The sequence below is a fragment of the Carica papaya genome, chromosome 6, assembly GCF_054855325.1.
Source record: "Carica papaya isolate Zhongbai chromosome 6, ASM5485532v1, whole genome shotgun sequence".
Taxonomy (NCBI): Eukaryota; Viridiplantae; Streptophyta; class Magnoliopsida; order Brassicales; family Caricaceae; genus Carica; species Carica papaya.
The window spans coordinates 36,620,637-36,647,844 of record NC_142314.1 but is presented as its reverse complement, the minus strand read 5'-3'; the positions used below and the strand labels follow the sequence as shown (position 1 = coordinate 36,647,844).

The window sequence follows — 27,208 nt, the reverse complement described above, 5'->3', positions numbered from 1 at the left end:
GACTTTTTCTTTTCTATGTTCTAATGTGGTTTTTTGGCATGGCAATGGGGAATTGACCACAATAAGTTCGGATCATTTGAGCCACATGAACAAGTTCTGTTCATTGCTTCCTACCAATAACCTTTTTTTCTGGATATGGAATTTTGAATCCAAATCTTTTTTAACAAATTCGGAAGTGTTCTGTAACTAGTATTTCTGGGTGTTCTGTTTGCCTTTCATTTCTTTTTGGCCTTTCCTTCACGGTGTTGTTCAAAGAAACAGTAAAAAGAAGAGGAGAAAATGGCTGCACAGATAACTCTGCAGTTTGTTACTGCATTTACCTCTGTAGTTTTAGACCATTGTGTTGCTCCCATTGGACGACAGATTGGTTATGTCTTCAACTACAAAAGCAATCTGCAAAGCCTCAAGAAGCAGCTCCAGAAACTAAAAGATGAAAGAGACGGGGTGCAACATTCTGTTGATGAGGCTACAAGAAGAGGGGATGAGATCGAAGCTGTTGCGGCAAGGTGGCTGAAAGAAGTTGACAAGATCATTGAAGATGCAGAGAAAATTGTCGGTGAAGGTGAGGAATTTGCACGAAAGGGATGGCTTAGAAGGTCGTGTATTGGCTTGAGGTCCCGTTATCGAGCTGGAAAGGGAGCAGCAAAGGAGACCAAAAGTGTTGCTAAACTACAGGAAGAAAGAAAGTTTGATAAGGTCTGGTATCGTAATCTTCCACAAGGGATTTGGATCACAGTTTCGAAAGGTTACGAGGCATTTGAGTCAAGAAAGCACACCATGAATGGAGTTACAGAGGCCTTAAAGGATCCCAATGTCAACATGGTTGGAGTGTATGGGATGGGAGGCGTTGGCAAAACCACACTAGTTAAAGAAGTTGCCAAGAAAGCCAAGCAGGATGGAATTTTCAACATGGTGGTCATGGCCAAGGTCTCGCAGAGGAAAGACATTAAGAAGATTCAAGGGGAACTTGCAGACAAGTTGGGTCTGGAATTTCGTGAAGAGAGTATATCAGGTCGTGCGGATAGGCTTTGTGATAGGTTGAAGAAAGAGAAGAGGATCCTAGTAATTTTAGACAATTTGTGGGAGAGACTTGACTTGGAGGAAGTAGGAATTCCATTTGGAGAGGCTCACCCGGGATGCAAGATACTATTGACATCAAGGGATCACAATGTCTTGTCATGTGGAATGGATAGTCATAAAAATTTTGCAGTTGGAATCTTACAGGAAAATGAAGCATGGGAGCTGTTCAAGAACATTACAGGAGATATCGTTGAAAGTTCTGAATTGCAGTCTACAGCAACTGAAGTTGTCAGGGAATGTGCAGGTTTGCCAATTGCCATTGTATCAGTTGCAGGAGCTTTGAAAAATAAAAGTCTGCCCTGGTGGAAGAACGCACTACGAGAACTGACAAGGCCCTCCTCAAGAAACTTCACCGGAATGCAGGCAGTTGTATATTCAACTATAGAGTTGAGTTACAATCACCTGGAAAGTGAAGAACTTAAGTCAACTTTCTTACTCTGTGGTGCTATGGGTTCTTCTATGATTCTAGACTTATTGAAACATGGTATTGGCTTGGGTTTGTTCCAACATACTGATACAGTTGAGGAGGCACAAGATAGAGTACACACTTTGCTGAGCAATCTCGAAGCTTCTGGTTTGCTACTCGAAGCTTCAAACAGTAAAGAATTCGCCATACATGATGTTGTCCGTGATGTTGCAGTATCTGTGGCAGCTCGCGATTGGCATATGTTTGCGGTATTGAGAAATGAGGTTAGACCAAAAGATTGGCCTAATGCAGATTGCACTGGTATCTCTCTGTTTTATAATAATATCAGTGAGTTCCCAGAAGAGCTTGAGTGCCCAAGATTGAAGTTCTTTTACATCTGCAATAAGGATCCTTCTTTAAGAATCCCGGAAAACTTTTTTGCAGAGACAAGGGAAATTAGAGTGCTTGATTTGACTGAAATGAATCTCTCACCATTGCCTCCCTCAATTCATCAGCTAGTTAATCTTCGAACCTTGTGTCTCGATCATTGTGTGTTGGGAGACATCACCATAATTGGACAGCTGAAGAAACTGGAAATTCTCAGCCTTCTAGAATCAAATGTGGAACAACTGCCAATGGATTTAGGACAATTGACTCGGTTGCAGTTATTAGATTTGAGTAACTGCTCCAAGCTGAGACTAATTCCAGCAGGTATCATGTCGAACCTGTCACGACTAGAGCAGCTTTACATGGGCAACAGCTTTAACAGATGGGATACTGAAGACCTTGACAAACAGGTAAGTAATATTAGCCTTTCAGAGTTTAGGCATTTGCCTCAACTTACAGTTCTAGAGATACATATTCCAGACGCACAAGTTATGCTCAAAGATTTATTCTCCGAGAAGTTGGACCGATTTAGAATATTCATAGGAGATGTTTCTGACTGGACTGCTAAGTATGAAACCTCAAGAACATTGAAACTGAAAAACTGTACAAACCTCCAATGGGACGATGGGCTTCATAAGCTGTTGAAAAAAACTGAAGAACTATATTTAGATGAAATGCAGGACGGAGGGAGTATTCTTTGGGAACTGGATAAAGAAGGTTTTCCAAGACTGAAGCATCTTCACCTCAGTAATAATCCCAAGATTCGATATATTGTGAACTCGATGGAGGAGCCATGGTTTACTTCAAATGCTTTTCCAGTTTTAGAGTCATTGTTTATCCATAATTTGATCAACCTGGAGAAGATATGTCATGGGAAACTTAGAGAGGGGTCTTTCAGCAAATTAAGAACAGTAAAAGTGGGAAGTTGTCAAAAACTGGAGAGGCTATTCCCTTTGTCCGTTTTCAAGAGCCTTCTGCAACTTCAGGAAATTGAAATTACTGATTGTGAGAACATACCAGGGATCGTCACCGAGGAAAGAGTGGTGCCCGCTGTTGATAATCAAACAACATCTAAGGTTGACCTTCATCAATTACGGTCCTTGACCCTACAAAATCTACAGAAACTCGTCAGCTTCCACTACAAGGAAAATTTGTCTCCAACATTTCAAAGTAGAACATCAAATTCCGCGCTACTTTTGGATGAAAAGGTATTATTTTTGGGTTTGCTTATTTATGCTAAAAGGTTCCATATTGTTTCTGCCTTGCCATAAAAATCCAAATCTGTAATGCGTGCAGATTCTGTTCCACAACTTGGAAGACTTGAAATTGTCATCCGTGAACATAGCAAAGATATGGCCTGACCAATCCTCAGCAGTAGCTTCTTGCCTAAAGAAGCTGAAAACCTTGACTTTGGAGGGTTGCGACAATTTAAAATATGTGTTTTCATCATCTATGGTTAAAAATATTCTGCAACTCAAAACACTTGTAGTACGTGATTGTAAGTCGGTGGAAAAGATCATAGTAACAGAAAGGTTACAGGATGAAAGAAACATGAATGACTTGTTCTTCCCTGAACTATATGACCTGAGGCTTGAAAATCTTCCCCAACTTACTGGATTTTGTGCTAGAAGTTTAACTGACTTTCCATCCTTGAGATGGTTGGTGATAAAGAAATGTCCTGATTTGAAGTCATTTATCTCCAACACTGCAAGGGATCAGAGAATATTGGCAGCAGAATCTCAAAGAGAAGCAATACCTCTCTTTGATGACAAGGTGACTCAATCTTTCTTCTTTTTCCTGTTTTGTTTTCGTTCTTAATTCTGCAATTGCAATTCTGAAGTCTAAAACTTGAAATCTCTCTCCCAATTTCCCTTGTACCCAATCACAGATGATATTATTGTTTAATCAATAATTACTTTCTACAGGTCAAGCTACCCAACTTAGAGAGATTGCTAATTGAGGAGATGGATAACTTGGAAAAACTATGGAACAGCCAACTCGCCCCAGATGCTTTCTCCAAACTAGATTACTTTGCAGTATGGAACTGCAAAAAACTATTAACGGTCTTCCCGTCCAATATGATAAACAGGCTCCAGAGATTAGACCGGATGCGGGTAAATTGTTGCCACTCATTAAAATCAATATTTGAACCTCTAGGGCCTGAGCTTCCGGAATCTAGATCAGCAATCCCCAAGTTTGTATTTCCTCAAGTAACTGTCTTGGAGATTTGGGACATACCAGAACTCAGAAGTATATACCCCGGAATGCATACTACAGAATGGCCATTGCTGAAAAGAATGCACTTACATGGATGTGACAAAGTGAGTGTATTTGCTTCAGGAGCTCCTTGGTTCCTGCAAACACAAAGAGACGAGCAAACAGAGATTTCAATTCAACACCCTCTCTTCCTGGTTGATGAGGTATGAGAATAGTACTATCTTAACTTTTAAAACCATGTCCACATATTGTAGAAGGGATACGAAGAATACCTTGTTTATTAATACTGAAAATTAATCTTTCAGGAGACTTTTCCTAACCTGGAGGAGTTGAAGTTGGAAAGAATTGATGCTATGACAGAGATATGGCACGGAAAATTTTCAGCAGTATACTTATGCAAATTAAAAGTCCTTGAACTGATAGACTTTCTTAAGAGACCGATCCTTCCACCCCTTGGTTTCATGCAGTTACTACCAAATCTTGAAAAGCTTAATATGAGTGAAGCCCCCTTTGAGTACATATTTCAATCTAGAGAGGGTGCTAAGGAGGAAATACGTGCCAGGAGACTGACTAAGTTAAGTGAATTAAAGTTGTCGAAACTCCCTGAGTTAAAGCATCTACTTAAGGAGGAACACGAACCTGGCCTTGTTCTTCCTGGCTTAAGGCCTGAACAAATAGTGTCGATAATATTCAAGAATCTAACTGTTCTGGAGGTATCAAAATGTCATAAATTGGTAAATTTAGTGACAAAGTGTACAGCCAGGAGCTTGGTGCAGCTCCAAAAGCTAAGAATATCTGATTGTGAAATGATAGAAGAAATCATAGTTTACCTTGGGGGTGAAGTCAAAGATGGGATTATATTCAACACATTGAAATCTTTAGAACTTCATTGTTTGCCGAGTCTTCGAAGTTTCTGCTTTGGAGATTACTCTCTCGAATTTCCATCCTTGGAAGAAGTTTTCATTAGAGGATGCCCAAGGATGAAATTCTTCTCTCAGGGAGCCTTGAGCACACCAAAACTGCAGAAGATACAATTGGCTGAAGGAGAAAATGAAGGGAGCTGGAATGGTGACCTTAATTCCACCATAAAACAGATGTCCGCAGAGATGGTAAGATCTCATTTATCAACATAAGGATATGTACATTATTTTTATGTATTCATTATTACTTGTATATATTTGTCTCTGATCTATGACTCCTGAAATTTATTTGTCTTGGCAGGTTGGATATAACAGCTTAGAGCATCTGAAGCTCTCAATGTTCCCAGAGTTGGTGGAAATGTGGAATAGGATCCCATCAATACCTTTCAACTTCAAAAACCTGAAATTTCTTGAAGTCCAAAACTGTAACAACTTGAGGTACCTAATGTGTCCCTCCATGATGCATAGCCTAGATCAACTGGAAGAGTTGAAAATAGAGAACTGCGCCCTGATGGAAAATGTAATTACCACAGAAGATGCTGGGGAAATTACAGGAGTTAAATTGGCATTCCCTTTGCTTAACTCCATTTCTCTTGAGTCTTTGCCCAACCTAACAAATTTCTGTTTGGGAAGCAATGATCTTGAATGTCTATCCTTGGAAAAGATTACCATCAGGAACTGCCCCAAATTAATCACATTCTCTTCAACGTTCCTCAAGGAGCAAAATCTAGCGGTCACTAATGATGGAAACATTGAAAGTTCTAGCAACAGTGATGCTGATAACCCTGTTGCATCACTTTTCAGGGATAAGGTAACTTTTACTACGTTCCTACAATTCCCATCTCTCATTTTTTTTATCATCTATATAATTAACTTATTTGACTGCACGTTGGTCAAAATAATCAGAATAGGCCGTCTGGTTATGGTTGTGTTTTCTTATCCAGGAATAATTTTTGTATAGTTTTATCCATCATTTCATATCCAGTAGCAAGCCTGTAAACTCAACATGATGATAAATCAGTTTGTTTATTCTTAAGTTCAATCATATTAAGCAAATTCAAAATTAACAATTTTGATGAGTTTTTCGTAGGTTGTGCTCCCTAAGCTTAAGGAAGTCGTAATCTTGCATATAGATAACCTGAAACAAATATGGAGCAACTGCATTTCAGCATCCTCCTTGTCTGAGCTAAAGATACTGAAGGTCGAAAACTGTCCAAATCTATCGACAATTTTCCCGGCTGTTGCAGCTAGAAGTCTTCTGCAATTTGAGCAACTTATGATAGAGAACTGTGGAGTGGAGTACATTGTTTCAAAACATGAAGGAGAAGAAACTGCATCCCTTAACTTTGTGTTTCCTCAAGTATCATCGGTAGAATTTAGGAATTTGCCAGAACTCAAAAGTTTCTACCCCAGTAAGCATACTACTGAATGGCCAAAGTTAAAACGACTGGATGTGTATCACTGCGAGAAACTATGGCTATTTTCTCCAGAATATGTAATCCATTCATATGAAGATAGTAGACTTGATGTCCCAGACCTGCAAATGCCTCTTGTGTTGGTTGAAAAGGTATTAAACTATTATGTTGTCTTTTTTTCAGAGCTATTCCATTAACCTTACTCAACCTACTTACTTTTCTTAAAGCTCTTTAGATGATAGATAAAATTCAAAGGAAGAAGAACATTAAAGACCAAGATCTATATTTGATTTTATTTTGACTGGTTCAGGTCCTTCCCAACTTGGAAATAATGTCATTGAAGGAGGAAGACATCACAATGATATCCTACAGCAACATTTCTCCAGCAGACCTATTTTCCAAAACAAAATTTCTTCTGGTGCAGTGCTTTCATAGTGAATCAGCTGTCATGCCTCTGGATTTTCTTGAGAGAATACATGATGTGGAAAAGTTGGGTATTGGATGCAGTTATTTCCCAGAACTAATACCATACCGAGGAGGAGGAAAATACACTGGGATATTCACTCGGATAAGATATCTAAGGCTAGATACTCTTCCTTGGATACAACATGTAGGAATCCATGGCAGTCAATTTGAATCAGCTCTGCAGAATCTCGAAACCTTGGAAGTATGGTTTTGTGATGGTTTGACAAGCTTAACACCATCCTCAGTCTCATTTCCAAATCTGAAAACCTTGGATATATGGGGGTGTAAATCATTGATGACATTGGTGACATCCTCAGCTGCTAGAAGGCTGGAACAGCTCACAGAGATGAGGATAAGAGAGTGTGAAATGCTGAGAGAAGTGGTTTCAACTGAGGGAGATGAAACAGAAGAAGAAATTGTTTTTGGGAAATTAAGACGTATAGAATTTGATGGTTTATCAAACCTGTGTTTTTTCTGCTCATCAAATTGCAGGTTCAAGTTTCCTGCATTGGAGGAAATGATTGTCAATAAATGCCATGGGTTGGTGATTTTTTGTGAAGGAGTGTTGAGCACACCATTGCTGAGCAGAGTATGGCTGACAAAAGAATGTCATGAGTGGCGTTGGGAGGGTGATCTTAATGCCACTGTATGTATGTTGTACCAAGAAAGGCTAGCAGCTGGTACATCCGATCGAAGTCATATACAATCGTGAAGCTCTACGATTGTAAGTTCTAATCTTATTAGTATTAGTATTTTTTTTAAAATTTAATCCTATTTAATAATACAAGTAAATAACATTTGTGTTATACTAACACCACAATGCAATCCTATAGTTTTGTACTTCTAAAATTTTACTTCCTTTTCTTCAATTCATTTGTTTAGTTTCTCCTCCTTTGAAATGAGAAGCTTCGTTTTATTTCATTTCAACTAAAATGCTATATTTTTGTTCTGGTCTCATAGCTATACCCAAAAACAACCAAGAATTACCTTTCCACAATCGTAATAGAATCCGTACCTGATAGTTCCAAGCTCTCCATCGAGCTCCTAATCATCTCATTCTAAAAAAATAACCAAGAAATATCCATTCACGACCGTAATAGAATCTGTATATAATATTTTGAAGTCCTCCAAGAACCTCCTAACGATCACATTCTAAAAAAAATAACCAAGAAATTTCTCTTCAAGATCGTAATAGAATATGTACCTTATATTTCCAAGCTCTCCGTCGGATTATAACAATTGCATTTTATAAAAACAACAACGAAATATATTTCACAACCGTAATAGAATCTGTACCTAATATCTCCAACCTCTCCGCCGAATTCCTAACGACCACATTCTACAAAAACAACGAAGAAATATCTTTTCACAACCGTAAAAGAATCCATACCTAATATTTCCAAGTCCTCAATCGAACTCCTAACGATCACATTCTAAAAAAACAACCAAGAAATATCTCATTCAGATCGTAATAGAATCTGTACTTGATATCTCTGACCTCTCTACCAAACAAAAACAACCAAGAAAGAGAATTTGTACCTGATATTTTCAAGCTCTCCGCCAGTCTCCTAATGATCACATTCTACAAAAACAACCAAAAAATATCTTTTCACGGTAGTAATAGATTTTGTACCTGATATTTCCAAGCTCTCCGCCGAACTCCTAACAATCACATTATAGTTTTCGCTGCATAGGCGACCTTCTTATCTGCTTTCTCTCTTTATTTTCTCTTTTCTGTAATAGAGAAGAAAGGGTAGAAACTTTGCAATAAGTCAAACAAGTAATGGCCTCTAGCGCTAAATAAGAAGAGACTTAAGAACGGTTGACATGACATCCAGTTTGACAGTGTTAAAAGTTGTAACGGTGTATGCGTTTTAATTAAATTATTATATTTAAAATTATTTTTAATAACAAAATATATATTTAGTAACTAAAAAATTAATGTTTATAATTATGAGATTATTATAATATTTTTTATTAAATACAAATAAATAAATAATTATTGCAAAGCGAATACAAATAAATAAATGATTATTGTAAAACGAATTAATATTTTTTACATAATTTAAAAGTTATACAAAACTTTTAAATCAACTAACGTAAAAGATATAACTAAAATTTATTTAATTATATATTAAATACATAAATTATTACTAAAATTTACATACTGAATAATTAATATCTAAATTATAACAAAAATATAATAGAATTAAATTAAACGTAACAGAATCGTTATTACGTTTAGAAAAAGTTGATTTGTGTATTAAATTTACACAGAAAAATTTATAAAACTTAAATAAAAAATTTTAACGCGAAATAAAAGTAATTTAAATATAAAAAGATTAAATAATTTTAAGTACCAAAATTAGTTAAAGAAAAAAAAAAAGAAGTGAAAGAATAAATCAAAAATCAAACAACAATTTATGCTTAACATTTAGCCAGATGCTGAGATAACATTCTTATTGTAATGATCCTTCTGAAAAATAATTTCTCTTTCTTTATTCAATTAAACTGTAGATGAAAGCCACAGATTTGTCTCTTTCTCTGGATTCTTTTATATATGTATATATATGTATATATGAAAATCTACCTTGACAATCAATGATCAAGCAAAAACAAATAAGGACCACAGATTATACATGTCATAGTTCATATAATATGTATATGTATATATGAAAGTCTCTTTCTCTGGATTCTTTTACCTTCTCCTCGTTAAACTGCCTTTCGCTACCTCGTTACTTTGGATTTCACACAACGAGTATATACTCTTGAACCCTGATAAGAACCAACAACTTATTTTTCTTTTAAGTTTCCAGGAAAAAGAAACAGGTGAGTTCTGAACTGACTGAAAAAAGTAATTGCTTATTGTAAAGAAACAGATTTCTGTCTCAACACATTTGGAAAGTGAAGGCACTACCGAAAATTGCTTTTTTCGCAAGAGAAGCAGGTCAAGAATGTATCTTTACCATTGATAAGTTAATGAGAATGGGAAAAATTATGGTTAATGGTTGCTACATTTGCAAGAAAGCAGCAGAATCTTGTAATTATATCATTCTCTGGTGTCCGGTGGAGTATAGTATTCGAACTATAGTTTATGAACTGTTGGATATCAACTGGGTTATTGCAGATGAAGTTAGGGATGAAATTTGGGTTTGAGGTGGGATTTGTATAAAGAAGAAAATTGTAAAGATTGTTTCTTTTAAGTATTTTTTTTGAGTAGCATAGAAAGAGATGAACAATAGAGTGTTTGAAGAGTGTGTGGAGTTATAGTAAGAATTAGAGATAGGTAGATATATAATTTTAGGTCTCTAATTTTGGGGCATGATATATATGAGTGAGTAAATTTTGGGAAGATCATTGATGTTTTCACCGAAGTGTAAATATTTTGTATACGGGTGACACTCTTTTGGTGCCGTATTACTTAATACACTTTCTTTTTATCTTAAAGAAAAGGTCATGACAGGGAACCAAGAATTAAATAATCAGAAACTTGGAAATTTCTTTTCTTCCTTTATTTTTTCCAATTGGTCTGAAGCCATTAAAGATTTGTTTTCTTGTATACTTTGTTTCTACTTGTTCTTAATCTTTCTGTCTGGATTTGAATTTAATCGACAATTTCAATTCTAAACAATTCAAAGATCATTGTTACAAGCTAATTTGTCATGTGTCTCTAACAACACATTCTTTTCAGTTCATTTTTCCTCCCTGTTTTTCTTCTCCATCTACTTGAATCAGAAAACCAGTAACCAGAAAGCAAAAGAAAGAAAAAAAGGACATAAATGGATCTACAGACAGTTCTACAGTTTGTCACTGGTTTTGATGATGCTATGAGAAAAGGGGGGAAGAGATTGAAGCTGTTGTCAAGAGGTGGCTGAGCAATGTTAAAAAAAAAAAAGTCTTTGGTTTGAATTACTATCAAGTGGATTAATTTTTAAGCAGCAACTTGGTGCATGCCCTCTTGCCAAAACAAAATGAATATGAACACACATCCCGATATATATATGTATATATGAAAGTCCACTTTGACAATGAATGATCAAGCAAAAACGAGATGTTGACATTATTTTACACCTATAGAGACAAATAATGAATTATATACAATAAACTGGAATTTTCTTCACTTCTCCAAGTTAAATTGAGAGACCCAGAAGTCAACAAAAACCATGGAATTAAACAAATTTAAAAAAAAGAGACTTTTTTTTTTTATAAAAAATTTCTAATCTGGTTCTTTGGCTTGGCAATAGGGAATTGACCGCAATAAGTTTTGATCATTTCAGCAATATGAGCAAGTTTTGGTCATTGCTTCCTACCCCTAATTTTTTGTAGGATTGGAATTTTGAATCCAAATCTTTCTTAACAAATTCATAAGTGTTCTGTAACTAGTATTTCCGGGTGTTCTGTCTGTCTTTCATTTTCTTTTTGGCCTTTCCTTCACGGTCTTGTTCAAAGAAACAGTAAAAAGAAGAGGAGAAAATGGCTGCGCAGATAACTCTGCAGTTTGTTACTGCATTTACCTCTGTAATTTTAGACCATTCGGTCGCTCCCATTGGACGACAGATTGGTTATGTCTTCAACTACAAAAGCAACCTGCAAAGCCTCAAGAAGCAACTCCAGAAACTAAAAGATGAAAGAGACATGGTGCAACATTCTGTTGATGATGCTACAAGAAAAGGGGAAGAGATTGAAGCTGCTGTGGCAAGGTGGATGAAATATGCGGACAAGATCATCGAAGATGCAGAGGAAATTGTCTCTGAAGGTGAGGAATTTGCACGAAAGGGATGGTTTAGAAGGTCATGTATTGGCTTAAGGTCCCGTTATCGAGCTGGAAAGGGAGCAGCAAAGGAGAGCAAAAGTGTTGTTAAACTCCAGGAAGAAGGAAAGTTTGATAAAGTCTCGTATCGTGGTCTTCCGCAAGGGATTTGGATCACAGCTTCGAAAGGTTACGAAGCATTTGAGTCAAGAAAGCACACCATGAATGGAATTACAGAGACCTTAAAGGATCCCAATGTCAACATGGTCGGAGTGTATGGGATGGGAGGTGTTGGCAAAACCACACTGGTTAAAGAAGTTGCCAAGAAAGCCAAGCAGGATGGAATTTTCAACATGGTGGTCATGGCAGAGGTCTCGCAGAGGAAAGACATTAAGAAGATTCAAGGAGAAATTGCAGACAAGTTAGGTCTGGAATTTCGTGAAGAGAGTGTATCAGGTCGTGCAGATAGGCTTTGTGATAGGTTGAAGAAGGAGAAGAGGATCCTGGTAATTTTAGACAATTTGTGGGAGAGACTTGACTTGGAGGAAGTAGGAATTCCATTTGGAGAGGCTCACCCGGGATGCAAGATACTGTTGACATCAAGGGATCACAATGTCTTGTCATGTGGAATGAATAGTCATAAAAATTTTGCAGTTGGAATCTTACAGGAAAATGAAGCATGGGAGCTGTTCAAGAACATTACAGGAGATATCGTTGAAAGTTCTGAATTGCAGTCTACAGCAACTGAAGTTGTAAGGGAATGTGCAGGTTTGCCAATTGCCATTGTATCAGTTGCAGGAGCTTTGAAAAACAAAAGTCTGCCCTTGTGGAAGAACGCTCTTCGAGAACTGACAAGGCCCTCCTCAAGAAACTTCACTGGAATGCAGGCAGTTGTATATTCAACTATAGAGTTGAGTTACAATCACCTGGAAAGTGAAGAACTTAAGTCAACTTTCTTGCTCTGTGCTGCTATGGGTTCTCCTATGATTATAGACTTGTTGAAATATGGTATTGGCTTGGGTTTGTTCCAACATACTGATACAGTTGAGGAGGCACAAGATAGAGTACACACTTTGCTGAGCAATCTCGAAGCTTCTGGTTTGCTACTCGAAGCTTCAAACAGTAAAGAATTCGCCATACATGATGTTGTCCGTGATGTTGCAGTATCTGTGGCAGCTCGCGATTGGCATATGTTTGCGGTATTGAGAAATGTGGTTAGACCAAAAGATTGGCCTAATGCAGATTGCACTGGTATCTCACTGTTTTATAATGATATCAGGGAGTTCCCAGAAGAGCTAGAGTGCCCAAGATTGAAGTTCTTTTATATCGGCAATAAGGATCCTTCTTTGAGCATCCCGGACAACTTTTTTGCAGAGACAAAGGAACTTAGAGTACTTGATTTGACTGAAGTGAATCTCTCGTCAATACCTCCCTCAATTCATCAGCTAGCTAATCTTCGAACCTTGTGTCTTGATCACTGTGTATTGGGAGACATCAACATAATAGGAAAGTTGAAGAAACTCGAAATTCTCAGCCTTGTAGAATCTAATGTGGAACAACTGCCAATGGATTTAGGACAATTGACTCGGTTGCAGTTGTTAGATTTGAGTAACTGCTCCAAGCTGAGACTAATTCCAGCAGGTATCATGTCGAACCTGTCACGACTAGAGCAGCTTTACATGGGCAACAGCTTTAACAGATGGGATACTGAAGACCTTGACAACCAGGCAAGTAATATTAGCCTTTCAGAGTTAAGGCATTTGCCTCAACTTACAGTTCTAGAGATACATATTCCAGACGCACAAGTTACGCTCAAAGATTTATTCTCCGAGGAGTTGGACCGATTTACAATATTTATAGGAGATGTTTCTGACTGGACTGCTAAGTATGAAACCTCAAGAACATTGAAACTCAAAAGCTGTACAAGCCTTCAATGGGATGATGGGATCTGTAAGTTGTTGAAAAAAACTGAAGATCTATATTTAGATGAAATGCAGGATGGAGGAAGTATTCTTTGGGAACTGGATAAGGAAGGTTTTCCAAGACTGAAGCATCTTCACCTCAATAATAGTCCTAAGATTCGATACATTGTGAATTCTATGGAGGAGCCATGGTTTAGTTCAAATGCTTTTCCAGTTTTAGAGTCATTGTTTGTCCAGAATTTGATCAACCTTGAGAAGATATGTCATGGGAAACTTAGAGTGGGATGTTTCAGCAAATTAAGAAAAGTAAAAGTGGGAAATTGTCAAAAACTGGAGAGGCTATTCCCTTTGTCCGTTTTCAAGAGCCTTCTGCAACTTGAGGAAATTGAAATTACGGATTGTGAGAACATAGCAGGGATTGTCACGGAGGAAAGAGTGGTTCCTTCTGTTGATAATGAAACATCTGAGATTGAGCTTCGTCAATTACGGTCCTTGACCCTACAAAATCTACAGAAACTCGTTAGCTTCCACTACAAGGAACAACTGTCTCCAACATTTCAAAGTAGAACATCAAATTCCATGCTACTTTTGGATGAAAAGGTATTATTTTTGGGTTTGCTTATTTATGCTAAAAGGTTCCATATTTTTTCTGCCTTACCATAAAAATACAAACCTGTAATGCATGCAGATTCTGTTCCACAGTTTGGAAGACTTGAAATTGTCATCCGTGAACATAGCAAAGATATGGCCTGACCAATCCTCAGCAGTAGCTTCTTGCCTAAAGAAGCTGAAAACCTTGACTTTGGAGGGTTGCGACAATTTAAAATATGTGTTTTCATCATCTATGGTTAAAAATATTCTGCAACTCAAAACACTTGTAGTACGTGATTGTAAGTCGGTGGAAAAGATCATAGTAACAGAAAGGTTACATGATGAAAGAAACATGAATGAATTGTTCTTCCCTGAACTATATGACCTGAGGCTTGAAAATCTTCCCCAACTTACTGGATTTTGTGCTAGAAGTTTAACTGACTTTCCATCCTTGAGATGGTTGGTGATAAAGAAATGCCCTGAACTGGAGTCATTTACCTCCAACACTGCAAGGGATCAGAGAATATTGGCAGCAGAATCTCAAAGAGAAGCAATACCTCTCTTTAATGAAAAGGTGACTCAATCTTTCTTCTTTTCCCTGTTTTGTTTTCATTCTTAATTCTGCAATTGCAATTCTGAAGTCTAAAACTTGAAATCTCTCTACCATTTTCCCTTGTACCCCATCTCAGATTATTTGTATTGTTAAAATAATTACTATTTTCTACAGGTCAAGCTACCCAACTTAGAGAGATTATTAATTGAGGAGATGGATAACTTGGAAAAACTATGGAACAGCCAACTCTCCCCGGATGCTTTCTCCAAACTAGATTACTTTGCAGTATGGAACTGCAAAAAACTATTAACTGTCTTTCCATCTAATATGATAAACAGGCTCCAGAGATTAGACCGGATGCGGGTACATCTCTGCCCCTCATTAAAATCAATATTTGAACCTCTAGGGGCTGAGCATCCGGAATCAAGATCAGCAATCCCCAAGTTTGTATTTCCTCAAGTAACGGTCTTGGAGATTTGGGACATACCAGAACTCAGAAGTATATACCCTGGAATGCATACTACAGAATGGCCATTGCTGAAAAGAATGCACTTACATGGGTGTGACAAAGTGAATGTATTTGCTTCAGGAGCTCCTTGGTTTCTACAAACACAAAGAGGTGAGCAAACAGAGATTTCAAATCAACAACCTCTCTTCCTGGTTGATGAGGTATGAGAAAAGTACTATCTTAACTTTTAACAACTTCTCCGCATGTTGTAAGAGGGATAAGTAGAACACCTTGTTTCATTAATAATGAAAATTTATCTTTCAGGAGACCTTTCCTAACCTGGAGGAGTTGAAGTTGCAGAGAATTGATGCCATTACAGAGATATGGCATGGAAAATTTTCAGCCGCATACTTATGCAAATTAAAAGTTCTTGAACTGACAGACTTTCTTAAGAGACCTATCCTTCCTTCCCTCAGTTTCATTCAGTTACTACCAGCTCTTGAAAAGCTTAATATTAGTGAAGCCCCTTTTGAGTCCATATTTCAATCTAGAGAGTGTGCTAGGGATGAAATGCTTGCAGGGAGACTGACTAAGTTAAGTGAATTAAAGTTGTCTAAACTCCCTGATTTAAAGCATCTATTGAAGGAGGAAGATGAACCCGGCCTTGTTCTTCCATGCTTAAGGCCTGAACAAGTAGAGTCGATAACATTCAAGAATCTGACAGTTCTCGAGGTATCAAAATGTGGTAGATTAGTAAGTTTAGTGAGACAGTGTACAGCCAGGAGCTTAGTCCAACTCCAAAAGCTAAGAATATCTGATTGTGAAATGATAGAAGGAATCATAGTTTACCTTGGGGGTGAAGTTAAAGACGGGATTGTATTAAAAAAATTGAAATCTTTAGAACTTCATTGTTTACCAAGTCTTGGAAGTTTCTGCTTCGGAGATTACCCTCTCGAATTTCCATCCTTGGAAGAAGTTATCATCAGAGGATGCCCAAGGATGAAGTTCTTCTCTCAGGGAGCCTTGAGCACGCCAAATCTGCAGAGAGTACAGTTGACTGAAGGAGACAATGAAGGGAACTGGAATGGTGACCTTAACACCACCATAAAACAGATGTCCTCAGAGATGGTAAGATCTGATTTATCAACATATGGATATATACATTATTTTTTATGTACAATATTACTTGTATATATTTGTCATTGATGACTTCTGCAATTTATTTGTCTTGGTAGGTTGGATATAACAGCTTAGAGCATTTGAAGCTCTCAATGTTCCCAGAGTTGGTGGAAATGTGGAGTAGGAGCCCATCAATACCTTTCAACTTCAAAACCCTGAAATTCCTGGAAGTCCAAAACTGTAACAACTTGAGGTACCTAATGTGTCCCTCCATGATACATAGCCTAGATCAACTGGAAGAGTTGAAAATAGAGAACTGCGCCCTGATGGAAAATGTAATTACCGCAGAAGATGCTGGGGAAATTACAGGAGTTAAATTGGCCTTCCCTTTGCTTAACTCCATTTCTCTTGAGTCTTTGCCCAACCTAACAAGTTTCTGTTTGGGAAGCAATGATCTTGAATGTCTATCCTTGGAAAAGATTACCATCAGGAACTGCCCCAAATTGATCACATTCTCTTCAGTGTTCCTAAAGGAGCAAGATCTAGGGGTCACTGGTGATGGAAACATTGAAAGTTCTAGCAACGGAGATGCTGATAACCCTGTTACATCACTTTTCAGGGAGAAGGTAACTTTAACTACGTTCCTACAATTCCCCTCTCTCATTGTTCATCATCTATGTGATTAACTTATTCCACTGCATGTTAATCGAAATAATCAGAATAGGCCTTCTAGGTATGGTTGTGTTATCCAGGAATAGTTTCGGTATAGCTCTTTCCTTCATTTCATATCGAGTGGCAAGCCTGTAAATTCAAAATGATGAGAAATCAGTTTGTTCATTCTTAAATTCAATCATATTAAGCAAATTAAAAACTAACGAGCCGACATATTTGGTTGAGTTTTTCATAGGCTGTGCTCCCTAAGCTTAAGGAAGTCGTCATCTCGCATATAGATAACCTGGAACAGATATGGAACAACTACATTTCAGCAACCTCCTTGTCTGAGCTAAAGATAGTGAAAGTCCAAAATTGTCCAAAGCTATCAACAGTTTTCCCAGCTGTTGCAGCTAGAAGTCTTCTGCAACTTGAGCAACTTCTGATAGGGTACTGTGGAGTGGAGTACATTGTTTCAAAACTTGAAGGAGACGAAACTGCATTCCTTAACTTTGTGTTTCCTCAAGTATCATCGGTAGAGCTTAGGACTTTGCCAGAGCTCAAAAGTTTCTACCCAAGTAAGCATACTACTGAATGGCCAAAGTTAAAAAGACTGGATGTGTACCACTGCGAGAAACTATGGCTATATTCTCCAGAATACGCAATCCAATCATACGAAGACGGTAGACTTAATGTCCCAGACCTGCAAATGCCTCTTGTGCTGGTTGAAAAGGTATTAAACTATCATGTTGTTTGTTTCAAAGCTATTCTATTAACCTTACTCAACCTTATTACTTTTCTTAAAGCTCTTTAGATGATAGATAAAATTCAAAGGCAGAAGAACATTTGAGACCAATATTTATATTTGATTCTATTTTGACTGGTTCAGGTCCTTCCCAACTTGGAAACCATGTCATTGAAGGAGGAAGACATTGCCATGATATCCTATAGCAACATTTCTCCGGCAGACCTATTTCGCAAAGCAAAATTTCTTCTGGTGCAGTGCTTTCATGGTGAATCAGCTGTCGTGCCTCTGGATTTTCTTGAGAGAATACATGATGTGGAAAAGTTGGGCATTGGATGCAGTTATTTCCCAGAACTAATACCATACCGAGGAGGAGGTAAATACACTGGGATATTCACCCGCATAAGAAATCTAAGGCTAGATACTCTTCCCTGGATACAACATGTAGGAATCCGTGGCAGCCAATTTGAATCAGCTCTGCAGAATCTTGAAATCTTGGAAGTGTGGTTTTGTGATGGTTTGACAAGCTTAACACCATCCTCAGTCTCATTTCCAAATCTGAAATCCTTGGATATATGGCAGTGTAAATCATTGAAGACATTAGTGACATTCTCAGCTGCCAGAAGGCTGGTACAGCTCACAGAGATGAGGATAAGAGAGTCTGGAATGCTGAGAGAAATGATTTCAACTGAGGGAGGTGAACCAGAAGAAGAGATTGTTTTTGGGAAATTAAGATGTATAGAACTTGATGATTTATCAAGCCTGTATTGTTTCTGCTCATCAAATTGCAGGCTCAAGTTTCCTGCACTGGAGGAAATGATTGTCAATAAATGCTATGGGTTTGTGATCTTCTGTAAAGGAGTCTTGAGCACACCATTGCTGAGCAGAGTATGGCTGAAAACAGAATATGATGAGTGGCGTTGGGAGGGTGATCTTAATGCCACTGTAAACATATTGTACCAGGAAAGGCTAGCAGCGGGTACATCCGATCGACGCCATATACAATAGTGAAACTCGATTGTAAGTTCCAATGCAATCCTATCATTTTGTACTTCTAAAATTTTACTTGCTTTCTTCCATTCATTTGTTTAGTTTCTCATTGTTTTTTTTTTTTGTGAGGTAAGTTTAGTTTTTCCTCCTTTGACATGAGAAGCTTCATTTTATTTCATCACCAAGTACAATGCTCTATTTCGTTCTAGTTTTATAGCTATATGCAAAAACAACCAAGAAATATCTTCCAATAACCGTAATAGAATCTGTACCTAATATTTCCAAACTCTCTGCCGAGCTCCTAGTTATTGCATTCTACTAAAATAACCAAAAAATATCTCTATTCACGATAATAAGAGAATCTGTATATGATATTTTCAAAAAATATCTATTTAATAAAATTTATTTAATTATACATTAAATATATAAATTATTACTGAAATTTATATATTGAATGATTAAGATTTAAATTAGAACGAAATATAATAAAATTGAATCAAATGTAATGAAATCGTTATTTCATTTAGAGAAAGTTGATTTTTGCATTAAATTTACATAGAAAAATTTATAAAACTTAAGTAAAAAATTTTAGTGTGAAATAAAAGTAATTTAAATATAAAAGATCACGTAATTGTAATTACCAAAATTAGTGGGAAAAAATGAAATAGTTAATCAAAAATCAAATGATAACTAATTAACTTTTTTTTTTCATTTAGGCAACAGTTGAGATAATATTCTTACTGTAATGATCTTTAAAAAAAAAAAAAATTCTCTTTCTTTATTCAATTTAACTGTTGATGAAAGCCACAGATTCATAACTTCCTTTGGGTTCATTTATCTTCTCCGCGTTAAACTGTTTGTTGCTACCTGCTTACTTTGGATTTCACAGAACGAGTATATACTCTCGAACCCTGATAATGACCAACAACTTATTTTGCTTTTTAAGTTTTCAGGAAAATATATGTAAAGTTTTCAAGAAAAGGAAACGGGTGAATTCTGAACTAACCGAAAAAAGTAATTGCTTATTGTAAAGCAAATGACATGCATAACATGATAGATTTCCGACTCAACAGATTTGGAAAGTGAAGGCACCACCAAGAGTTGTTTTCTTCACACGGAAAGCAAGTCAGAAATGTATCCTTACCATTGCAATGTCGATGAGAAGGCACAAAATTATGGTTAATAGTTGCTACATGTGCGAGAAAGCAGTAGAATCTTGTAATCATATTGTAACGGCCCCGGAAAATATTAAAATGAAATGAGTATTTAAATATATCAAATGCGGAAGCGAGATCAAAATTTCAATTAACATCCCTTACACGAAAAACCAAACAAACGTACTTAAAATATAAAAGGTTAAACTAACTAAGAGAGGAACTCGAAAATAAGACTATGCGTATGTCTACAGAGTCTCTAGGCATCCCCTTCGTCGTCCTCCTGCGGAACGGGCTCGGGAACCATGTCTTCCTGATCTGAAATGGTTAATTAAGGAGTGAGCTACACTAGCCCAGTAAGAACATCACGATATCTCACCGTCACGGAAATAAAGGCGGGTAGAAAACCACAAAAAGACCAATGGAGCACAATTTACAATAAACTCGTTTATTAACATGAAAACCTTTACCATCCACTTACCTTGGTGGAATTTATGAAAACAATATGAGAAAAACAATAACATCATCATAATCATTTAATAATCTAAGCTGTAAAACATAACACTTATCACGCCTCTTGTAATTCAATCATTGTACAACATATCCATTTTTCTCATTTACCAGCCTACTAGTATCCGTGGGGGTCCATAGGGGTTCCGCTACCCGTTAACCTTTAACATTCATAATCAGTTTCCAGGGCCGTCCCCATACCCCGTCCGGTATGGGCGCCAAAACCATGAACCTCAATACCCCGTCCGGTATGAGGGTGAAACGGGCCGTCCTCATACCCCGTCCGGTATGGGCGCCAAAACCATAAACCTCAATACCCCGTCCGGTATGAGGGTGAAACGGGCCGTCCCCATACCCCGTCCGGTATGGGCGCCAAAACCATAAGATCTCCATACCCCGTCCGGCATGTGAGACCACAATCCCGGTAGGGTTCCCTACGGACCCGGTCCGTCCACCATCTCCCAGGATATCTAGTCAGGCTGACCCCCATAATACAATTATCAGTCTATACAATCTTTCATTTTCCTTTTCCTCAATCAACATCATCAATTCACATTTAAACAAGCAAATCGTAATTCATACCAACAGACAACATACAATATCAGTTTTTCAGTCATTCAACCCATAATTAATAAAAACGTAGTATATGCACACAAATCTGTAAAATGAACACATCAAACCCCATAATGCATTTAAAGCTGTAAAACAGTGTAAAACAGGCCAATTAACAGTAAATCATCAATCACACTAGACTCGGGCTCCATTAGCAACCTTAAGCAATTTCACACATGCGTTAATTCAAGAAATACCATTTTATCATTTTGAACTTTAATACCGTGATAGGAAATAGGGTGAGGGGTCCTTACCTGTTTTCGGGATCCGAATACGATTCACAGTGCGCCTGCAGGCTGTCCCTAATTTTCCCCTGAATTTTTCCCGGGGAACTGAAACACGCTCACAGTACCTGCACGGGTTCCAAAAAAATCCAAATTAGGCCCAGGGCCTCTTTCGGCCCAAATCGCAACTCCGGCACGGCGGCTCCGCCGTGCTCCGGCGACGGCGCCGCCGCTGGCGGCGGCGAGTCGCCTCGGGTTGACTGTTTTCGGCCGTTTTTTGGCCGAATTCGGCCACACTCGCATTGGTCCTTGTCAGAAAACAACCCTAGGGCCCTCGGGGGGCCAAAAAATCACGGAAAAACGGAGCTTACCGGCGGCGGCGCTCTCGGGTACGGCGACTCTCCGGCGAAGTTCGTGTTTTGGTGATTTGGCTTCGGTTAACCTGTAGAGAAAAGAATGGTGATCACGGTGATATAAAAATTGCATCGAACGGAGGCCGGGAAGGGCCTCGTCGGAGGCAAAAACCGAGAGGGGGCGCGGCGGCGCCGCTGGGCTTCGGCCGCGTATTCCGGCCGTTCGGCCGGGATTTCGGTTTCGATTTGGCCATAGGAGGAATCAGTGGGGAAAAACGAGTCGGGGGTATGAAATTTACCTCGATCGGCGGTCGGAAATTTCCCCGGTGCGGCGGCGAGTGGCGGCGGGTGGCGGCGGTCGGCCTCTGGTTCGTCTTCTCCGGCGAGCGGCTGGCGGCTAGGGTTTGTGGTCTGGTGTGGAGGTTCTATTTATAACCCCTTGCCTTTTGATCACAGCCGTTCATTTTGTTTTAATCTGGGCCGTTCGTTTTTGATTGAATCTGGGCCGTCCGTGCGATTGAATCTGGGCCGTCCGATCGCGTGATTGATCTGGGCCGTCGGATCGCACCCACGCGGATCGCCAACGTGGCTCCTTTCGGAGTGACGCGATCTTGCCACGTGGCAGGCACTGGTTGGCCGGGACTGCTGACGTGGCTGCTGACGCAGCTGCTGACGTGGCCCCCCTTCTTTTTTTTTTTTTTTTTTTTTTTTTTTTTTTTTTTTTTTTTTTTTTTTTTCTTTTTTTTTTTCTCTTTTTTCTTCCCCTCCTTCTTTCCGGGTGCTACACATATCCTTCTCCGGTCTCCGGTGGTGTATAATATTTGGACTATAGTTTACGGATTGTTGGATATCAATTGAGTTACTGCAGGTACGGTTAGGGATGAATTTTGGATTTGGTGTGAGATTTGTATAAAGAAGAAAATTGTAATACTTATTCTTTTAACTATTTTTTGAGTGGTGTGGAAATAAACAAAATAAACATTTGAATGGAATGTGGAGAGGGGGGGTATCATCAGATCAGAGATAGGTGGATACATATTTTTGAGTATCTAGTTTTGGGGGCATGACATGTATGGATGAGATGATTTTGAGAAGGTCGTTAATGTTCTAACCGAGATGCAAATATTTTGTACGTGTTTACTTTATACAGATTTTTCTTCTTTTTTTTCCTCAATTGATCTTAAGCCTTTAGAGACATGTTTTCTTGTACACTTTGTTTCTAGTTGTTGTTCTTAATCTTTCCGTCTGTATCTTCTGTCTAGACCTGAATTTAATCACCAACTTCGATTCTAAAATATTCAAAGATCATTTTTACTAGCTAGTTTGTCATGTGCCTCTTATAACACATTCTTTTCGGTTCATTTCTGCTCTTTTTTTTTCAGTTTTTTGCTTTTCATCTACTTGGATCGAGGGAAGAGACTGTATCAGAAAAGGCAGATAGACTTTGTGAGAGATTAAAGAAAGTGAAGAAGATTCTCATAATTTTAGAGAACATATGGGGAAAAACTTGATCTGGAGGACGTGGGAATTTCCTTTCGGAGAGACTCACCAGGGATGCAAGATTCTATTGACTTCTAGAGACCAAAATGTTCTGTCAATTGCAATGGACAGTCAAAAAAAAGATTTTGGAGTTGGCATTTTAAGAGAAGACAGAAGCTTGGGTCTTGTTCAAGAAGATGGCAGGCGATAGTGTGGAGAGTCCTGATTTACGATCCATAGCTGTTGAAGTTGCTTTTCGGTTACCGGCTTTCTGATTCAAGTAGATGAATGTGTTATAAGAGGCACATGACAAACTAGCTAGTAACAGTGATCTTTGAATTTTTTAAAATTGAAGTTGTCTGATTATATTCAAGTCTAGACAGAAACTACAGATGGAAAGATTAAGAACAACAACTAGAAACAATGTATACAGGTTTTTCTGATTGTTTAATTCTATAGCAGTAAATTGTCAACTCGCTGAGATTGGTTCCTTGTTATGACATTATAATTTCAACTCATTCATACTATGCATATCATTTTTTTTTTACTTTTTTCAGTCAGTTCAGAACTCACCCGTTTCTTTTTCCTGGAAACTTAACATATATTTTTCTGGAAACTTAATAGCAAAACAAAAGTATATACTCGTTCTGCGAAATCCAAAGTAGGGAGGTTTAACGCGGAGAAGGTAAATGAGTGCAAAGAAACATACGAACCTGTGGCTTTCATCTACAGTTAAATTGAATAAAGGAAAGGAAATCCTTTTCAAAAAGATAATACAAGATCTACCTTCTTGTATCAGCCACCTCCGGAGCATACCTCAAGGAGCACCAATCTCCCGACCTGTGAAGAAACAATGAAAAATGCAGGAAAGGAAAATGAAAAAGATGCTTTGGGAGTGTAAGAAAGCTATTTCGAACCTTATTTTGTTTTTGAAAATAATTATCATCTTTTAGTTTCTGGAGTTGCTTCTTGAGGCTTTTGTAGTTGAAGACTGGAACTACAGTGGTAAATGCATCCTGATGGAAAATGTAATTACGACAGAAGACGCTGGGGAAATTCCAGGAGTGAGATTGACATTCCCTTTGCTTAGTTCTATTTCTCTTGAGTCTTTGCCCAACCTAACAAGTTTCTGTTCGGGAAGCAATGATCTTGAATGTCTATCCTTGGAAAAGATTATCATTAAGAACTGCCCCAAATTGATCACATTCTCTTCAGTGTTCCTAAAGGAGCAGGATCTAGTGGCCAATGGGGATGGAAACATTGAAAGTTCTGACAACGGAGACACTGATAACCCTGTGGGATCACTTTTCTTGGATAAGGTAACATTAACTAGGTTCCTACAATTCTCATCTCTCGTTTTTTTTATCATCTATAGTTAACTTATTTGACTGCATGTTGGTCGAAATAATCAGAATAGGCCTTCTTGTTACGGTTGTGTTTTCTTATCCAGGAATGATTTCAGTATAATTCTTTCCATCATTTCATATCCAGCAGCAAGCTTATAAACTCAACATGATGAGAAATCAGTTTTTTTTGTTCTTAAATTCAAACATATTAAGGAAATTCAAAATTAACCATTTTGATGAGTTTTTCGTAGGTTGTGCTCCCTAAGCTTAAGGATGTTGTAATCTCGCATATAGATAACTTGAAACAGATATGGAGCAACTGTATTTCAGCATCCTCCTTGTCTGAGCTAAAAATACTGGAAGTCGAAAACTGTCCAAAGCTATCTACAATTTTCCCGGCTGTCGCAGCTAGAAGTCTTCTGCAACTTGAGCAACTGTGGATAGAGAACTGTGGAGTGGAGTACATTGTTTCAAAACATGAAGGAGAAGAAACTGCACCCCTTAACTTGGTGTTTCCTCAAGTATCAGCAGTAGAATTTTGGAATTTGCCAGAACTCAAAAGTTTCTACCCCAGTAAGCATACTATTGAATGGCCAAAGTTAAAAAGACTGGATGTATACCACTGCGAGAAACTGTGGCTAATTTCTCCAGAACACCTAATCCAATCATATGAAGACAGTAGATTTCATCTCCCAGACCCGCAAATGCCTCTTGTGTTGGTTGAAAAGGTATTAAACTATTACGTCGTGTTTGGTTCAAAGCCATTCTATTAACCTTACTCAACCTTACTACTTTTTCTCAAAGCTTTTTAGATCCTAGATAAAAAGGCAGAAGAACATTTAAGAAGAATATATATTTGATTCTTTTGACTGTTTCAGGTCCTTCCCAACTTGGAAATATTGACAATTAAGGAGGAAGACATTACCATGATATCCTGTAGCAACACTTCTCCGGCAGACCTATTTTGCAAATCAAAATTTCTTCTGGTGCAATGCTTTCATGGTAAATCAGCTGTCATTCTTCTGGATTTTCTTGAGAGAATACATGATGTGGAAAAGTTGGGAATTGGATGCAGTTATTTCTCAGAACTAATACCATACCGAGGAGGAGGAAAATACACCGGGATATTCACCCGGATAAGAAATCTAAGGCTAGATACTCTTCCTCAGATACGATATGTAGGAATCCGTGGCAGCCAATTTGAAGCAGCTCTGCAGAATCTTGAAACCTTGCAAGTGTGGTCTTGTGATGGTTTGACAAGCTTAACACCATCCTCAGTGTCATTTCCAAATCTGAAAACCTTGGATATATGGCAGTGTAAATCATTGAAGACATTAGTGACATTCTCAGCTGCCAGAAGACTGGAACAGCTCACAGAGATAAGGATAAGAGTGTGTGAAATGCTAAGAGAAGTGGTTTCAATTGAGGGAGATGAAACAGAAGAAGAGATTGTTTTTGGGAAATTAAGACGCATAGAACTTAATGGTTTATCAAGCCTGCTTTTGTTCTGCTCATCAAATTGCAGGCTTCAATTTCCTGCACTGGAGGAAATTATTGTCAATGAATGCCATTCATTGGTGCTTTTCTGTAAAGGAGTCTTGAGCACACCATTGCTGAGCAGAGTATGGCTGACAAAAGAATGTGACGAGTGGCGTTGGGAGGGCGATCTCAATGTCACCGTAAACGTATTGTACCGAGAAAGGCTTGCAGCCGGTTAGTCAGATCAAAATTATTTACGATGGTAAAACTCCATCGTCGCAAAATAAATTAGTGATATATTAGAATTCATAATTCTATTAAAGTAGTAGCTCGGTATTTGTTTGTCTATTTTTATGAACAGTTTTTCTATTCTTTATTAAGAGTAATATTTCTAATTGTATTATATTAGTATTTATTAGTTTAATCCTATTTAGTAAAGTATGTATATACAAACAAGAACATTGGTGTTGTATTAACAACATAATACAATCCTATTGTTTTGTAATTCTAAATTTTTACTTTACTTTTCTTCAATTCATTTGGTTAGTTTCTCCTCCTTTGACATTGAGAAGCTTCATTTTATTTCGTTTCAATTAAAACGCTCCATTTTGTTCTAGTTTTGTAGCTAGCTACATGCAAAATCAGTCACGAAATATCTTTTAACAATCGTAATAAAATATGTACTTGATATTTCTAAGTTATTTCTTGAATTTTTAACTATTACATTCACGATCATACTAGAATTTGTATTTGATATTTCTAAATCCTACATTGAACTCCTAGCCGCATTCTACAAAATCAATTTAAAAAATATATGTTCACGACCGTAAGAGAATCTGTATATGATATTTTCAAGTTCTTGATCAAACTCTTAACGATCATATTATAAAAAAATAACAAAGAAATATCTTTTCAAGACCATATAGAATCTGTATTTGATAGTTCCGAACTCTCTACCAAACTCCTAACGATCACATTCTACAAAAATAGTTACGGAATATAATTTATACCTGATATTTTCATGTTCTCTGTCGAACTCTTAACGATTACATTTAAAAAAAAAAAAAGAAATATTTCTTCACGATCGTAATTGAATATGTACCTAACATTTTCAAGTTGTTTGTCAAACTCTTACAGATCGCGTTGTAATTTTCGCTAAACATATGGTCTTCTTATCTGCTCTCTCTTTTCTCTTCATCGTAATAGAAAATAAATGATAGAAGTTTTGCAACTCTAATCAAATCAAGTCAAACAGGTCACGGCTTCTAGTGTTCTCTAGCGCTAAAGAAGACGTAACTTGAGAACGGTTAACGTGACAACTAATTCAATGGTGTTAAAAGTTGTAACGGTGTATGTATTTTAATTATTAGACTATTATATCTAAAATTATTT

The 27,208-nt window shown here is 37.6% G+C and overlaps 3 protein-coding genes across 6 annotated transcripts; all 3 read left to right on the top strand.

Annotated features, from left to right (window-relative positions):
- Positions 1 to 279: 279 nt before the first annotated feature.
- Positions 280 to 7,739, top strand: LOC110824761 (uncharacterized). Its single transcript, XM_088223417.1, has 7 exons — positions 280 to 3,081; positions 3,170 to 3,646; positions 3,799 to 4,293; positions 4,396 to 5,199; positions 5,312 to 5,821; positions 6,101 to 6,577; positions 6,736 to 7,739. Exons 1-7 carry the CDS (start codon positions 280 to 282, stop codon positions 7,600 to 7,602), a joined length of 6,432 nt encoding a protein of 2,143 aa, XP_088079543.1. The 3' UTR covers positions 7,603 to 7,739.
- Positions 7,740 to 11,122: 3,383 nt separating this feature from the next.
- Positions 11,123 to 23,673, top strand: LOC110825662 (uncharacterized). 3 transcript variants are annotated; one of them, XM_088222523.1, is made up of 8 exons: positions 11,123 to 14,162; positions 14,251 to 14,727; positions 14,881 to 15,375; positions 15,479 to 16,282; positions 16,390 to 16,899; positions 17,181 to 17,657; positions 17,814 to 18,689; positions 23,616 to 23,673. In XM_088222523.1, the coding sequence occupies exons 1-7, from the start codon at positions 11,364 to 11,366 to the stop codon at positions 18,675 to 18,677; spliced, it is 6,426 nt and encodes a 2,141-aa protein (XP_088078649.1). In that variant the 5' UTR covers positions 11,123 to 11,363; the 3' UTR covers positions 18,678 to 18,689; positions 23,616 to 23,673. The 3 variants fall into 3 exon arrangements, with proteins under 3 accessions (XP_088078649.1, XP_088078650.1, XP_021911828.2); XM_088222524.1 differs by lacking the exon at positions 23,616 to 23,673 and adding an exon at positions 19,733 to 19,904; XM_022056136.2 differs by lacking the exon at positions 23,616 to 23,673 and having other exon boundaries at positions 17,814 to 18,867.
- A 152-nt stretch (positions 23,674 to 23,825) lies between these two features.
- LOC148253624 (uncharacterized) lies at positions 23,826 to 26,275 on the top strand. Of its 2 annotated transcripts, XM_088222526.1 has the most exons (5): positions 23,826 to 23,888; positions 23,976 to 24,055; positions 24,207 to 24,310; positions 24,589 to 25,065; positions 25,216 to 26,275. In XM_088222526.1, the coding sequence occupies exons 2-5, from the start codon at positions 24,001 to 24,003 to the stop codon at positions 26,053 to 26,055; spliced, it is 1,476 nt and encodes a 491-aa protein (XP_088078652.1). In that variant the 5' UTR covers positions 23,826 to 23,888; positions 23,976 to 24,000; the 3' UTR covers positions 26,056 to 26,275. The 2 variants fall into 2 exon arrangements, with proteins under 2 accessions (XP_088078652.1, XP_088078651.1); XM_088222525.1 differs by having other exon boundaries at positions 23,976 to 24,310.
- The last annotated feature ends 933 nt before the right edge of the window (positions 26,276 to 27,208 follow it).

Coding starts and splice junctions, on each gene's coding strand:
- LOC110824761 (XM_088223417.1), top strand. CDS start 280: ATGGCTGCACAGATAACTCTGCAGTTTGTTACTGCATTTACCTCTGTA. Junction 5,822..6,100: donor CATCACTTTTCAGGGATAAG/GTAACTTTTACT, acceptor AGTTTTTCGTAG/GTTGTGCTCCCTAAGCTTAA. Junction 6,578..6,735: donor CTCTTGTGTTGGTTGAAAAG/GTATTAAACTAT, acceptor TGACTGGTTCAG/GTCCTTCCCAACTTGGAAAT.
- LOC110825662 (XM_088222523.1), top strand. CDS start 11,364: ATGGCTGCGCAGATAACTCTGCAGTTTGTTACTGCATTTACCTCTGTA. Junction 16,900..17,180: donor CATCACTTTTCAGGGAGAAG/GTAACTTTAACT, acceptor AGTTTTTCATAG/GCTGTGCTCCCTAAGCTTAA. Junction 17,658..17,813: donor CTCTTGTGCTGGTTGAAAAG/GTATTAAACTAT, acceptor TGACTGGTTCAG/GTCCTTCCCAACTTGGAAAC.
- LOC148253624 (XM_088222525.1), top strand. CDS start 23,852: ATGCAGGAAAGGAAAATGAAAAAGATGCTTTGGGAGT. Junction 24,311..24,588: donor GATCACTTTTCTTGGATAAG/GTAACATTAACT, acceptor AGTTTTTCGTAG/GTTGTGCTCCCTAAGCTTAA. Junction 25,066..25,215: donor CTCTTGTGTTGGTTGAAAAG/GTATTAAACTAT, acceptor TGACTGTTTCAG/GTCCTTCCCAACTTGGAAAT.